The 13,808-nt window shown below is 51.2% G+C and overlaps 1 protein-coding gene across 1 annotated transcript; it reads left to right on the top strand.

The window, feature by feature from the left end:
• Positions 1 to 4,943: 4,943 nt before the first annotated feature.
• On the top strand, positions 4,944 to 8,739 carry THBD (thrombomodulin). The gene has a single exon (XM_065921339.1). It carries the CDS (start codon positions 5,192 to 5,194, stop codon positions 6,926 to 6,928), a length of 1,737 nt encoding a protein of 578 aa, XP_065777411.1. The 5' UTR covers positions 4,944 to 5,191; the 3' UTR covers positions 6,929 to 8,739.
• Positions 8,740 to 13,808: the final 5,069 nt, after the last annotated feature.

Below are 13,808 nucleotides of genomic sequence, written 5' to 3'. Positions count from 1 at the left end.
AAACAGGAGCCCTGTATCAGCCTAGAGAGGTGGGATGGGGAGGGAGATGGGTGGGAGGTTCAAAAGGGAGGGGATATATGTACACTTATGTTGATTGAGGTTAAGGTTTAACAGAAAACAACAAAATTCTGTAAAGCAATTTTCCTTCAATTAAAAAATAAAAATTAAAAAAGAATCTGAATAGATATTCATCTAAATAAGACATACAAATGGCTAATAAGCACATAAAGATAGATGTTCAACATCATTGGCGGGAAATGTAAGTCAAACCACAGTGAGATACCAGTTCACTACCACTAGGATGGTTACAGTAAAAAAGACTGTAAAAAAGTAAAAAAAAAGTAAAAAAGACCATTCTTTCCTCCATTTAACTGTCTTGCCCCCCCCTTGTAAAAATTGACTAAACTGATTAAATATAAACATTTTTCTTATTGAGTATCTTTTCATGTGCTTATTGGCCAATTGTATATATTCAAAGGGTTTATTTTTGGACTCAATTCTGTGCCAAAGACACTGATTAGGTCTTTTCTGATGCCAGAACCACACTGTTGTGATTACTGTAGCTTTGCAGTAAAATTTGAAATAAAAAAGTGTGAGTCCTCCTGTCTTGTTTCTCTTCTCCAAGATTATTTTGGTTTTTCAGAGCCCCTTGAATTTCCTTGTGAATTTTAGGATCAGCATGACAATTTCTGTAGAAAAATCAGCAGGTATTTTAATAGAGATTGTATTGACTCTGTACATTAATTTTGGGAGTTTTGTCAGCTTAACCATATCAAATCTTCCAATCCATAAAAATAAAATGTTTCCTTTATTTAGGTCTTTTAAAATGTCTTTAAACATTGTTTGTAGTTGTCAAAGTATGTATTTTGCACTCCTGTTAAATTTATTCCTAAGTAGTTAATTATTTTTAATGCTATTGTAAATGAAATTGTTTCCTAATTTCATTTTAAATTTGTTCATTGTTACTATATAGAAATGCAAATGGTTTTTAGGTGTCGATTTTATTTCCTGTAAGGCTGAACTTGTGTATTAGATCTTAGGGTTTTGGATAGTTTTCTTAGGATTTTCTACATATAAGCAAGGCAATACTATCAATAAAGAGATAATTTTATGTCTTCCTTTTAAATCTGGATGCCTTTTATTTCATTTCTATGCAGAACTGCCCTGGACAGAGTCTAGCTAGAACCTCCAGCACCCTATGGCAGGAACAGGCATTTTTGTCTGGTTTCTGACCTTAGGGGTAGAGCTTTCGGTCTTTCACCATCAAATATGTTATCAAATATTGGGTTTGGGTAGATGCAACATATTTTCTTTTATAAAAATAGGCCAATAAAGGACGGTCAATTTTCATCTTGCTTCTTGAAGAAAGTCTGACTGACAGCAAAAATTTAGTAAAATCTGCACCTTGTTAGGTGCCAGGCTGTTGTTTATTGAATAACATTTGCTCACCAGGCATTTAATTTCCACTTCTAGAATCATTTGTTGCTACATCATCACAGACTTCATTTTTGTGTCTTCATTTTAATATTGTTATGGCTTATACACATGATGTTATTACCTTTTAAGTGTCTTTCTTCTTAATATCTAAATTATTATAATTAACATACAGGTTAAACATAGTATTGATGTACTAACTTATTGTTGTTCAGTCGCTAAGTTGTGTCTGACTCTTCTTCCAACTCCATGGACTGTAGCCTGCCTGGCTCCTCCATCCGTGGGATTTTCTAGGAAAGAATATTGGAGTGGGTTGCCATTTCCTTCTCCAGGGAATTTCCCTGACCCAGGGATTGAACCTGCATCTCCAGCATTGGCAAGTGGATTTTTTACCACTGAGTCACCAGGGAAGACCAATGTATTCATTAGTCAAGTACCAAGGAGATCAAATCAGTCAATCTTAAAGGAAATCAACTCTGAATATTCATTAGAAAGACTGTTGGTGAAGCTGCAGCTTCAAAACTTTGGTTACCTGATGTGAAGAGCTGACTCATTGGAAAAGATCCTGATACTGGGAAAGACTGACGGCAAAAGGAGAAGGGTGCGGTAGAGGATGAGACGGTTCGATAGCGTCTCAGTGGACCTGAATCTGAGCAAACTCTGAGAGATGGTGGAGCATAGAGGAGCTTGGTATGCTACAGTCTGTGCGGTTACAAAGAGTCAGAAAGGACTTAGCAGCTAAACAAAAACAAAAACAGCTTCTACACTCTTCTTAACATTTCCCTTCTAGACTCTGATGACAGTCTTTACAACCATTATCTTGAAAACAACAATGATTGTAAGACAGTGTACTTGGAATCCTAGAAGGGATACTCACGTGCCCCCACAAATATCTTCATTGATATCATTTGTGTGGACCAGTAGGGTCCAAAAGCAGTTCCTGTGATGATCAAGTGTCTTTTCGGTAATGTATAATTTATAATCACTAGCCCCTATAGTGGGGCACTTGCTAGGGAGACTGAAAAACTGAATTTCTAACTTTAATAAGTTTTAGGGGATTATGGTTATTGTATTGCATAAGTTATACATGCCTCCTTCCCCCACATCCTCAAGGGCTAGTGACAGTCGTTTCCATGGGTGGGGTGATTTTATCACCAGCAATTGGGAGTCAACCCTGCATCTCACAGCCTGGAAGCCCTGAGCACCTGGAATTGTGTATTTCCACTCATCTCCCCACCTCAGAGGCCTAAATTCTAAGTCAGAGCAGGGACAGCTGCTCAGGTGCTCCGGAGAGAAACAGGGCCAAACAGGATCTGCACCGGGGGTGGGTTTGGTGGTTTAGTCACTCAGTCATGTCCTACTCTTGCGACCCCATGGCCTGTAGCTATGGCCCACCAGGCTCCTCTGTCTATGAGATTTCCCAGGCAAAAATACTGGAATGGGTTCCAAGCATCAGGGGACCTCGGGGTTTAATACATCTAAGAACAGGTGTTCATGTTGGAATTAGAAAGTTGGTTTTTGTTTTTTTCTTTAATGTCTCTTAAGAAAAAAAGTTGCCTCCCACACTTGATAAAGCTCTTTGGCTATTTATGGGCAAATCACCTAGAACCTATCTAAGAAGTGACCCACCCTGGTGGGGGCCAGACCTGACGCTGGAATGTCCCTCAACTCCTTTAAGGGCTGGCCCGGGCTCAGAGGGCCCCACCCTTTGTTTAAGGCTTCCTCCAACACAGTCCTGAAATCCTTTGTAAAAGAGGCACAAAGGGTGTGGCTGGCCCTGCCTCCCTTCCTGTCTCAGGCGTCCACCTTTGAGGTCTCTAAAGTGGCGAGTTACAGCCTGTGTTTGGGGCCCCGCCCCGACCGGCTGCACCGAGACAACCTCTCCAGGGTGGCGGTGCACGCAGTCGTGGCCCCTGACTTGGTCCCGAAGTCAGTGGGATGTCCGGCCAGTGCCTGCCCGGACCTACCCCAGGCCCGCGCGACTCTCCGATCGGGGGCGGTGGCGTGGGAAGGAGAGGTCTTTCCTCCTCCTAGAGGTGCAATCTGGCCCAATCCAGGAAGCGTCAAATGTCCGTGTTCTTTTGCGTGGGGCGCGGGGATAGCGGGATAGTGAAGCGTATCTCCCCCCGCCCCCTTGCACTTTCGGGGGTGTACTCGCCCGTCCCCTTGGTCACTGCAGACAGTACGGTCCCTCCGCCAGCAGGTGTCTATCTTCCGCACGTGACGACGCCACGCTGTCCTGCTCTTTAGCAAGTTCTGGGCTCTGCTGGACGTGGCGGGCTCGACCCCCGGGTCAGAAGGGGATCCGCGAGTCCTGCCCGGGGAAAGGACTCTGCATAAGAAACCTTTTCAGCCCAACTTCGGGGATCGACAAGTTTCTTTGGCTTCGTTTAGAGTTCAACAGCGCCGCCACCTGGCGCGTCGCTGTGAATGACCGCAGAGGAGGATGGCATAGGGTGTTTAAAAAAAAACAAAAAACAACAAAAAACAAATTTGCCACTCTCGGTTGGGCTTTGGACTGACCCCTCCGCATTCCTGACAAGTGAGTAAGCGGATAAGGTCTCGAAAGTGACAGATTCCAGTCTTCTCCCAGCGCTCCCCACTCCGCCTGCGCGCTTACTCACCCCTCGTCCGTGTCCTTTGCGGACTAAGTGCGCCCCTGTATCCATCTGATCTGTTGGGGAAAAGCCCCCAACAGACAGACCCTCCCCGCGAGGGCACGCCGTGCGTCCCTTTGTGGGTGCGAATTGCACTGTCCTTCTGAGATGCTGGACAAACTCAGACCACTCAAGCTAACTCGCTCCCCTACAGGGGTCCGCAGGAATTCGCCTGCCGCCACTTTCAAAAGGTGATGAGATCTTGGGCGCTGACAGTGTCTTCGCGACTTTCTTACGCAACGAGAGGAGGTCTGGCCGTGGCAGCTTGCGCTCAGGGACTTGTGGGTCCCACAGGGTCCGGGTGTTAGGCCAGCACCCCTCCTTGGCACAGGGTGGTCCCACCCACGCCCTCTGTCTCCAAGCGCCTCGGTCTCCAGTTCAGGCGCCCTGGCGGAAACAGTCGGCTAGCTCCCCTTGAGACGCGTTTTTTTGTGTGTGTGTGTGCAAGGCCAAGCTCTAGGCAGCCCCTCTGCAGGGTCTTCTTCCCCTGGCAGGCACCTTCTCCCGAAGCCCTGCAGGTCCTAGGCATCACGGAACCGCCCCCCTTTCCCCCCCAATTCTAAGCCCTCCTCTCCCAGTATCATCTTTCAAGACATCCGCAATCTAGGCTTTCCTTGAATTAGTTGGTAACACAGATGAAGAAAAGAGGACAAGGAGATTCAGGAGGGTAGCGTGTTAAGCCCCTCGTAGGGCGGCGCGCGTGGGCCGGGTGGCGGGGCGGGTCCCCCTTGACAGAGGTGCGGGGTCCCCCGGGAGCCTGCACTGCCGGCCCCGCCCGAGGACCTCGCAGGCAGGGCCGAATTTACTCATCCCCCGGCGAGGTGATCCCGGGCGCGAGGGCGGGCGCAGTGCGTCCGGAGGACCCAGTAATCCGAGAACGCAGCATCAGCCCTTCCCACCAGGCACTTCCTTCCTTTTCCCGAACGTCCAGGGAGGGGGGCCGCTCACTTATAAACTCGGGCCCGAGTCTGGTGGCCTGTCAGAGACTGCCTCGCCACAGCCTGACGCGCCAAGTCGGAGACCGACGCGAGCAGCTGTCGCCGGGGGCTCCCCGCGTCTCTCTGCCCCGGCCGGGCCCCTGTGCGCGGCGTGCGGACACTATGCTGCGCGTCCTGCTCCTCGGCGTGCTGGCCCCCGCCGGCCTGGGGCTCCCGGCGCCCCCTGAGGCGCAGCCCCTCGGCAGCCAGTGCGTTGGTCTCGACTGCTTCGCTGTCTTCGGGGGCCCCGCGACTTTCCTCGCCGCCAGCCGAGTCTGCGAGCGCCTGCAGGGCCACCTGATGACCGTGCGCTCCTCGGTGGCCGGAGATGTCATCTCCCTGCTCCTGAGCGACGGCGGCCCGCTCCTCTGGATCGGTCTGCAGCGCCCGCCAGGCTGCGACGACCCAGAGCACTCCGGGCCCTTGCGCGGCTTCCAGTGGGTGACGGGCGACAACCGCACCAGCTTCAGCAGGTGGGCGCGGCCTCTCGACGACGGGGCACGCCTCTGCGGTCCGCTGTGCGTCGCCGTCTCGGCGGCGGCCGGGGCGCAGGCACCCATAGAGTCCGCCTGGGAGGAGCGGCCGTGCGATGCGGAGGCCGACGGCTTCCTCTGCGAGTTCCATTTCGCCGCCTCCTGCCTGCCGCTGGCTGTGGAGCCTGGCGCCACGGCGGCGGCGGGCCTCTCCATCACCTACGGCACCCCTTTCGGAGCCAGCGGCGCGGACTTTCAGGTGCTGCCCCTGGGCAGCACGGCCGCGGTGGCGCCCCTCGGGGTGGAGCTTGAGTGCGCGGCGCCGCCGGGGGAGACCGAGGGGCGCTGGGGCAGGGAAGCCCCGGGCGCCTGGGCCTGCGGCGTCGAGCGCGGCGGCTGCCAACACGAGTGCGAAGGGAGTGCCGGCGCCTCGAACTGCCTGTGCCCGGCGGACGCCGCCCTGCAGGCGGACGGGCGTTCCTGCGGGCCACCGGCCGAGCACCCGTGCCACCAACTCTGCGAGCACTTCTGCCACCTCCACGGACTCGGCAACTACACGTGCATCTGCGAGGCGGGCTACCAGCTGGCCGCCGACCAGCACCGATGTGAGGACGTGGACGACTGCGCGCAGGTGCCCAGTCCGTGCCCGCACAGGTGCGTCAACACTAAGGGTGGCTTCCAGTGCCACTGCTTCTCTGGCTTTGACCTGGTGGACGGCGAGTGCGTGGATCCCGTGGACCCGTGCTTCGGCAATAAATGCGAGTACCAGTGCCAGCCGGTGGGCCGGTCCGAACACCAGTGCATCTGCGCTGAGGGCTTCGCGCCCGTCCCCGGCGCCCCGCACAGGTGCCAGATGTTCTGCAACCAGACTTCGTGCCCGGCTGACTGCGACCCCCACAACCCGACCATCTGCCGCTGCCCCGACGGCTATATCCTAGACGAGGGCTCCGTGTGCACGGACATCAACGAGTGTGACGACGGCGTCTGCCCTGGCCAATGTCACAACCTCCCCGGCACTTACCAGTGCATCTGTGGGCCTGACTCGGCCCTCTCTGGCCAGACTGGTACCGACTGCGACTCCATCCAGGTGAAGGAGGACCGGGACAGCATGGAGGACTACGCCGGCTCTGGGGAGCCCCCAGTCAGCCTGACTCCGGGCGCCACCGCGCGCCCCTCGCCGGCACCTGCTGGCCCCCTGCACTCGGGCGTGCTCGTGGGCATCTCCATCGCAAGCCTGTCTCTGGTGGTGGCGCTTCTGGCTCTCCTCTGCCACCTGCGCAAGAAGCAGGGCGCCTCGCGGGGGGAGCTGGAGTACAAGTGCGGGGTCCCCGCCAAGGAGCTGGTGCTGCAGCAGGTGAAGACTGAGCGGACACCTCAGAAACTCTGAGAAGCCTGGTACCCGGACTTCTTCCCCTCCTCCCGGCCCCGCAGCCTTTCTCTCCCACTGCCCTGCCCCAAGCACCTTAGCTGGCGTCAGAATAGAAGCCCCCTCGCCCCTCTTCGTTCACTGCTTCTGCACTTGGCTATGGAGGAGAGGAAGGGGGATGTTGGAAGTTCGGCCTCAGTCACTTCCGTGATGTCATCAGACAAACGAGCAGGGATGACAGCTTCATTGTGACAGGTTGCAACGTGTCCTGTGCCCTCATCAAGGGGCACGGGGTGGGGGGTGCGTGTTCTTGATTGGCAGCCTGGGGGCAGACGTCCTTCCCAGGGGACTAATGAGTGACACTGAGTCAAGGATAATGACCCCAATATTTATTTGTTGTTGTTCTTCTGCTTTTTTCCCTACCCCGTGTGTCTCCAACACCTGCTTTGTATCTCTCCTGCCTTCCTCCCCTCCCCTCTCCCTCCTGCTCTATCTATTTATGTGTGTGCTCCCACTTGTTACGGGATCCTTACACTATCTTGGTGAAGTTTTTCCAGCCCTCTTGTGTTTATGAAGCTAAGCCCCATTTCATCCTTTTCATTTCTCCCAACTTTCCCCTTCCAGAAACTTGGCCGACCTACCTGAGCCACCCTATCTCTGTTGGACCCTATTTTTCTGCTCTTAGCTGTCTGCCTGGGCAGAACTGCTTTGTGAAACAGAAAGAAAAACACTAGAAATAAGAACGGTTGAGAAACTGTTCTTTCACCAGAGTTGCGAATTTATCCTGAGATTTCAGGCTTCCGGAGCAATAGCATTTTAAGAAAGGTTAAAATATAAAGGGCATTTATTAGACTCATGTTGCTGGACTGACCTAGAAATTCAACTCAAGATTTTCATTTTTATTTTCAAACAATGAACCTGGGTTTTACTGTTGTTGTTGCTGTTTTGATTTGGAAAGTAGTCGTCATTAAGCTTCTTATGCAGTGTCTTTTCCTATGATTATTATTAGTTATTTGTGAAAATATTGAAAATGGTTGCTCTGAATTGAGAGGAGATGGAAGCCCATCCCAGGAGACAGTGTAAGAAAGTTTCTGCTGCAGAATTGGCCAGTGGCCAGTGGCCGTTTGGACTCTCGTGGTCCTTATCATTTGTGGGTCCAAATAAAACCAGCTCTACTGTTTTTTTTAATTTGGGAACTTGGGGATGGAGGTTGCAGCATGGCCAGTTAGGGCCTCTTCTTGATCAGGCCCTCCAGGATTTCTCCCTCTTTGGAGGAGAGTTTTCTGAGCCCAGCCATTTGGAATGCAGTCCGGGAGGCGGGAGCTGCCCCGGCAAGCTGGTTAGAAATGCCCTCAGGCGCCATCCCACCTACTGCACAAGAATCTACATTTTAACAAGTTCAGCAGGGGGCTGTCTGCTCCGTATATTTGAGGAGAGCTAAGAGCTGTTCCAGACAGCTGCCAACGTCCTGGAACAGATTAAATATGAGTAATAAGTAGCAGGCCAAGTCAGGCCCTATATTCAAGAAACTGAGGAATTAACTGAGGAATTTTCCTTTTATAGCTTTGCTTTCTGGTAGAAGAGCCTAGGTACACACCTTTAGACATTGCTACACAGGGTCTTTGGTTCAAGTAAGCTAGGAATGAAATGCTTAGTGTATGGGAAAAAATGTATCATGTAAATGTATCTTTTGTAATGCAAAGGTTTTCCTCTATTGTTTTGTAAACTCAGCACATTTGTACATAGTTATTTATTTATTGGAGATAAACTAGAACACAGGCAAAACTCCTGCTTTTGATGTCACTTGTAGAAAATAAATAACAGTGCTCTTGGTTTTTGTGTCTGTTCACCTCACTCCCACAGCCCCTTAATTTTATGTTACTAAACAAAGCTTATGAAAAATGCAAATGTCAAGAGGTGCGTTTAAAGGCTACCCCCTACTCCATTACCAGCTCCATCCACTTCTGGCTCATCACTGACTTTTGAAGGTCTTTCCAGAGGAGATTGTTTTCACTGTAGAAGGACTTCATGTTATGTCTATGTGCACAAATATTTATTTTTCTTCTGTAACCATGACAACTTCATATACAGGACTTATGCCTATGTGTTTTAAAATACACTATAGGAGTATTTGTTGGGCTCGGTTAAAGAAGCAGTCCTTCTTGGGACATCTCCAGAATCTTGGCCCTGTGTCACTCAACAAATGGTTAGGCATTATCTGGTCTCAGAGATATTCAAACACAAAAGTCACCCTGTGTCTCAGAAACCAAGGTCTCATGCAGTGTGAAATCATCCTCATTTCTCTTGGAGATTACAAACACTGTCTTTTTAATACATGCATCTCTTCCTGGGATGGTGAAACTGGCTGAATTTTATATGCAGTGTTTGAAAGTTTTCAGAAAGCAGAAGTTGGAAGAAAATTGGATTTAGTCAAATATCCAAATATTTTTACATATTTGGATCCTGCTGAATTTCTCAGTTTTAATCCAAGTAATTGGTGTCATGGAAATGCAAGATTTCAACACACTGTTCTGGATGAAGGAGATGGCTTTGGGGTGTGTGGGAGCAGGGGGGGATGGTGGTGAGGATTGGTTGGTCCCAGGTGCGTACCTTCCCGAGATGGCCAGAGCAGCAGTTGCTCTCAGTAGTTGGAAGCCTAGCAAAAAACCAGATTCAATAATAGGTGCACATGAAGAAAGAATTCCATGAGTGGGGGCAAAGCAGGTGCCAATGAATCGTTCTAGGGGTGGGGAGGGGAGAGTGACACCTTACCTATTGTCCTTACTACCTGGCCTTCTATTTTTTCCAAAGGGTCTGCTTCCAAGGAGCTGTCAAACTCACTTTCAAAAGCTCATTGCTTGGCGTTCCTTGGCAGTCCAAGGAAGACTCCGTGCTTCCTCTGCAGGGAGCGTGGGTCCCATCACTGGTCAGGGAGCTGAGATTTTAAATGCCACCCAGTGTGGCCAAATAAATATCATATAAGTGTCTTTCTTTTTAAAAAAAGGCTCATTGCTTTAGGATGTCTTCCTCCAAAGAGGGATATTTTTTCAAGAACACAAGAAAACCAAAGCGAGTGCTCAAGACTCAGAGGCGAGAACCGTCACCGGGGCATCTTGGACCCGAGGACACTGGTGGGGCGGGTGTCGACCCTGCTGAGGCCCTTCACTTTCTGTCCCATGGGAGAAGCACCTCCCCACCTACAGGCTTCATCTGAAATTGAGGTTGTCAAACCTCAGCCTCTCTCTAAAAAGACCCCATATGAACAAGTCAGTTAACAAGTCCTCAGCCCTTCAGACCAGAGTGGGTGGCCCTTGTGAAATGGGCTGTAAGCCCTGCCTCTTGTTCACGTGGTTGAATCCAGGCCTCCCGGACTCAGCAGGGTGTGTGATGCGTGTTTGCGGGTAGTGTTCCAGGGCTTACGGAGCCTGGGGAAGGAGGCCAGGCTGGAGGAGTCAGAATTTGATCTGACGGCTCACGTGGCTTTTTTTTTTGTTGCTCTCAGATCAAACCCTTTGGATCAGTTCAGCAAATATTTATTGAGCATGTGCTCTGTGTCTTGGAGTGTGGGGGGGGTGACAGAGTGAGCACCCCCCGCCTTGAGAAGCTCCAGTTCTTGCGGGGGAGACATCATACAACCAATGAGCCCCTCCCGACCGCTGCAAAACTGTATTTGCCTCTGAAACCACGGTGGGAGCAGGGAAGAGGAGCCCAGAGAGACAGGGCTGGAGAGACCACTGGGCCAGGGGACACACGCTGGGCTGATGGAGGAGCAGGGCTGGTCCCAGGCAGAGCGCAGGACAGAGCAGTCCGGGTGGTGGGCTCTTCTCTGCCTGGAAGAGCCTTGGCAGAGGGTTGGCGTGAGGTGGGCGAGAAGGAGGGGGTCCATGACAAGGCTGCAGAGGTGGGATGCAGAGAGAAAAGTGGAAGGGGGCCATCGGTCAGCTTAGAGATGTTAAATTCTATTCTCTGTGCAAACGCGCCACTCAAGGAGTCAGTCTCTTTAAGAGCCATCGAGTGATCCATTTACCCACTGGAATCATTTGAGAAGATTTCTTCTACAGCTGCTTCTAGACTTAGTTACATGTCCCCATGGGCAACACATGCACAGTCAGCATTCTAAGCATCCTTCAGGGCCAAAAAGGAGTGCGGGTGTCATGCCACCCTGGACGTGAGTCTCAGCCTGACATGGCGGTCACACGACCACAGGCACCACGCGGCCTCCAAGGCTGGGAGTTCCTGGTGGCCTAGTGGTTGGGACTCGGGGTTTTCACTGCCTCGGCCTGGGTTTAGTCCCGTGGCTGGAGAACTGAAATCCCACAAACCACAAGACCCAGCCAAAAATAACCCTCAAGCTGTAAATAGGGTGTTGGCAGGGCCCCCTGGAGTTTGTATGGGGACTGGACGAGGGGAGCTGGCCCGGGTTGGTGCCCCGTAACAAAGCATATGCACCATCGAACTGGTGGGTGTGTAAGTGGGGAAAGAAAAAGAAGTGTTGAGATCTGGAGTGCCTTGAGGGCAACTGTAAGCTTTCCAGCATGTGGCAAGGGTTCTTTCCAGGTGTCATGTGGTCACTTGGAAGGGCCGCTGCCCCCCTGACACGTGTCCTGCTGGGATCTCAGGCATGGAGCAGAGCAGCAGGTGGGGTGGATGACATAGCAGAGATGAAGCACGTCCTCAGGTGTAAACTCCATCTCAGAGCCCAACTCGCCCTGCCCGCAGGTCCCTCAGAGAATGGGGGAGCAGGGCCCTCCTTCCCCTGTCCTCCGTGCTCCCGGAGAAGCCACAGAGGAGGGGATGACCACAGCCTGAAGCAACTCCCACCCCAACCACCACATCTAGTCACACTAAAGGGGAACCTGCCGAAGAGGAAAGAATCTTCAGTTCAAAGCAAGGGACTGGCCCTGTGTCCAGGACGGTCACAGAGGGACCCAGCCCCTCCAGCCATCTGTCTGCTACAGGGGGCACCCAGCCCCCAACCAGGGAGTCACAGGTCCCTGGGACTGAATCTCTGGCTGAAGTGGCCACTCAGACCAGCTCTTGCTGCCACCTCCCTCCTCTCAGGGAAGGCAGTGTTATCATCCAGTGAGGGTCTTTCTGGCCACCCTGGGTCCCCTGGTTGCCATCCTCTCTGTAGGGAAAGAAGAGCCTAAGGCCCGAGGGGCATTTGCCCGCTGCTGGGGGACCAGGAGTGTTAGTATCTGCAGGCCCTGGTGGGTGGGGTTTAATGCCCGTGATTTCTTCTTCAAACCACTGTACAACAGACATACACCAAAACTTGCTCCCTCCCTTTCAATTGGCGAGTATGTCACGAGTCCTGAAGAACACACATTTGTGGAGACCCTGACGTCATCAGTACACAGAATATTTTCACGACACCAGAAAGTTTTCTCTTCTGATGTTGGGCTCATCTACACAACAGGCCACACGAAGTTGTTTTCCACTCCGACACTCCATATGCCCTCCTCCCGCCCCTCCGCCCCTCCATATAATCTCCCCAAAATGAGGGTCCTGTGTTGTCACGTTCGAATCCAAAGACAAGATTTTCCAAGGATCGACCAGACCGACATCCTCCCTTCTCTTTCACCAACAGGTTTTAACAAAACCCAGCTCATGTGTCTTCCAAGACCCTGGTCATTCACCCCGTTCTGGGGCCCGAATCCTTTCAATCCACTGCAGAGTGTAAAGACGTGAAACGAAACGTTTCAGGGAACAGGAAGTAAAGAAGTGCTGTTCAAGGTACCCCACGTGCCCCCTCCACACCCACACAACCACAGCCCTTCCTGAGGCTCCTGGGTGTGACCTTCCCTTGTGGACAGAGCAGGGGGCAGAAGACCCCTAAGTTCACATTGATTGTGTGTTGAATCAGGGTTAATCATTATGTCATCCCTTCAAGGAAAACCGAGGTCACAGAAAAGATGGAAAAACACGTCTCCATGGTTGTCCTGACGCGGCGGGGGACAGCAAGCTCATCTGAAAACATCCCTGACTTTCTTGGCATTTCTTCATAAAACAACACAGGCTACGCCCACCTCTGCCTGTCTGTCTTATTCAGAACGTGTGCCCGGGTTCAGCGCTGTCTCCTTTTGTTTTGAGAGCGCCCTTCTTCCTTTTTTTGGTCAGCAGGTTCAGATGTAGGCAAACAACAGATTTCCTCTCACCAGAGAAATAAAATATTGTTTTAACATCAGATTTTAACAGAATCAAAATCCTCCTCAGCATATTTTGAAAGTGTGATTGCGAAAGATAGAAGGAGCCCTGGGGATGGTTAGTTCAGTCACACCCACTGGAAACAAATGGGGTGGCAGAAGCGGAAGGGTTTCAGGAATCCAGTGAAGAAGATCAAGATTCCAAACTGGGGTCCATAATGTTAATGCCCTCCACCCTAGGGCAGACATCTCCCCTGCCTACACCTGAAATAACCTTCCCCCAGATAAGGCTGCCATGAGCCACCCCTCCCTGGGAAGCCCCTCTGCTGCACACTCAACTTCAGGCGGGGTCTCCTTGTCCTCCTGGAATTTTCTGTCATCACCTGGAGACCAGCCTTCTCAGTGTCAAAATGCGTAGAACCATACACCTAAAAGGAGTGAATTTTGTTGCTGGTGTTTAATGCCTCAGTCGTGTCTGACTCTTTGCAACCTCATGGACTCTAGCGCACCAGGCTCCTCTGTCCTCCACTGTCTCCCAGAGTTTGCTCAAATCCATGTCCATTGAGTCAGTGATGCAATTTTACCATATATAAATTATACTCCCATAGTGGTTTCAAAAGAAATCACAGCCTCCTTGGAATGGCTAAAGAAAGCTGGATGCAAAAAAAAAAAAAAAAAAAAAATACAGAAACACCAATGGGAACTTGCTGCTTGACTCAGATAACTCAAACCAGAGTTCGGTAACAACCTAGAGG

This window comes from Muntiacus reevesi, chromosome 2, assembly GCF_963930625.1.
Source record: "Muntiacus reevesi chromosome 2, mMunRee1.1, whole genome shotgun sequence".
Lineage (NCBI taxonomy): Eukaryota > Metazoa > Chordata > Mammalia > Artiodactyla > Cervidae > Muntiacus > Muntiacus reevesi.
The sequence above is the reverse complement of the archived record's forward strand: the minus strand, read 5'-3'. Positions and strand labels throughout refer to the sequence as shown.

What these genes read in the sequence shown, in the direction of transcription:
- THBD (XM_065921339.1), top strand. Translation starts at nt 5,192, where the DNA reads ATGCTGCGCGTCCTGCTCCTCGGCGTGCTGGCCCCCGCCGGCCTGGGG.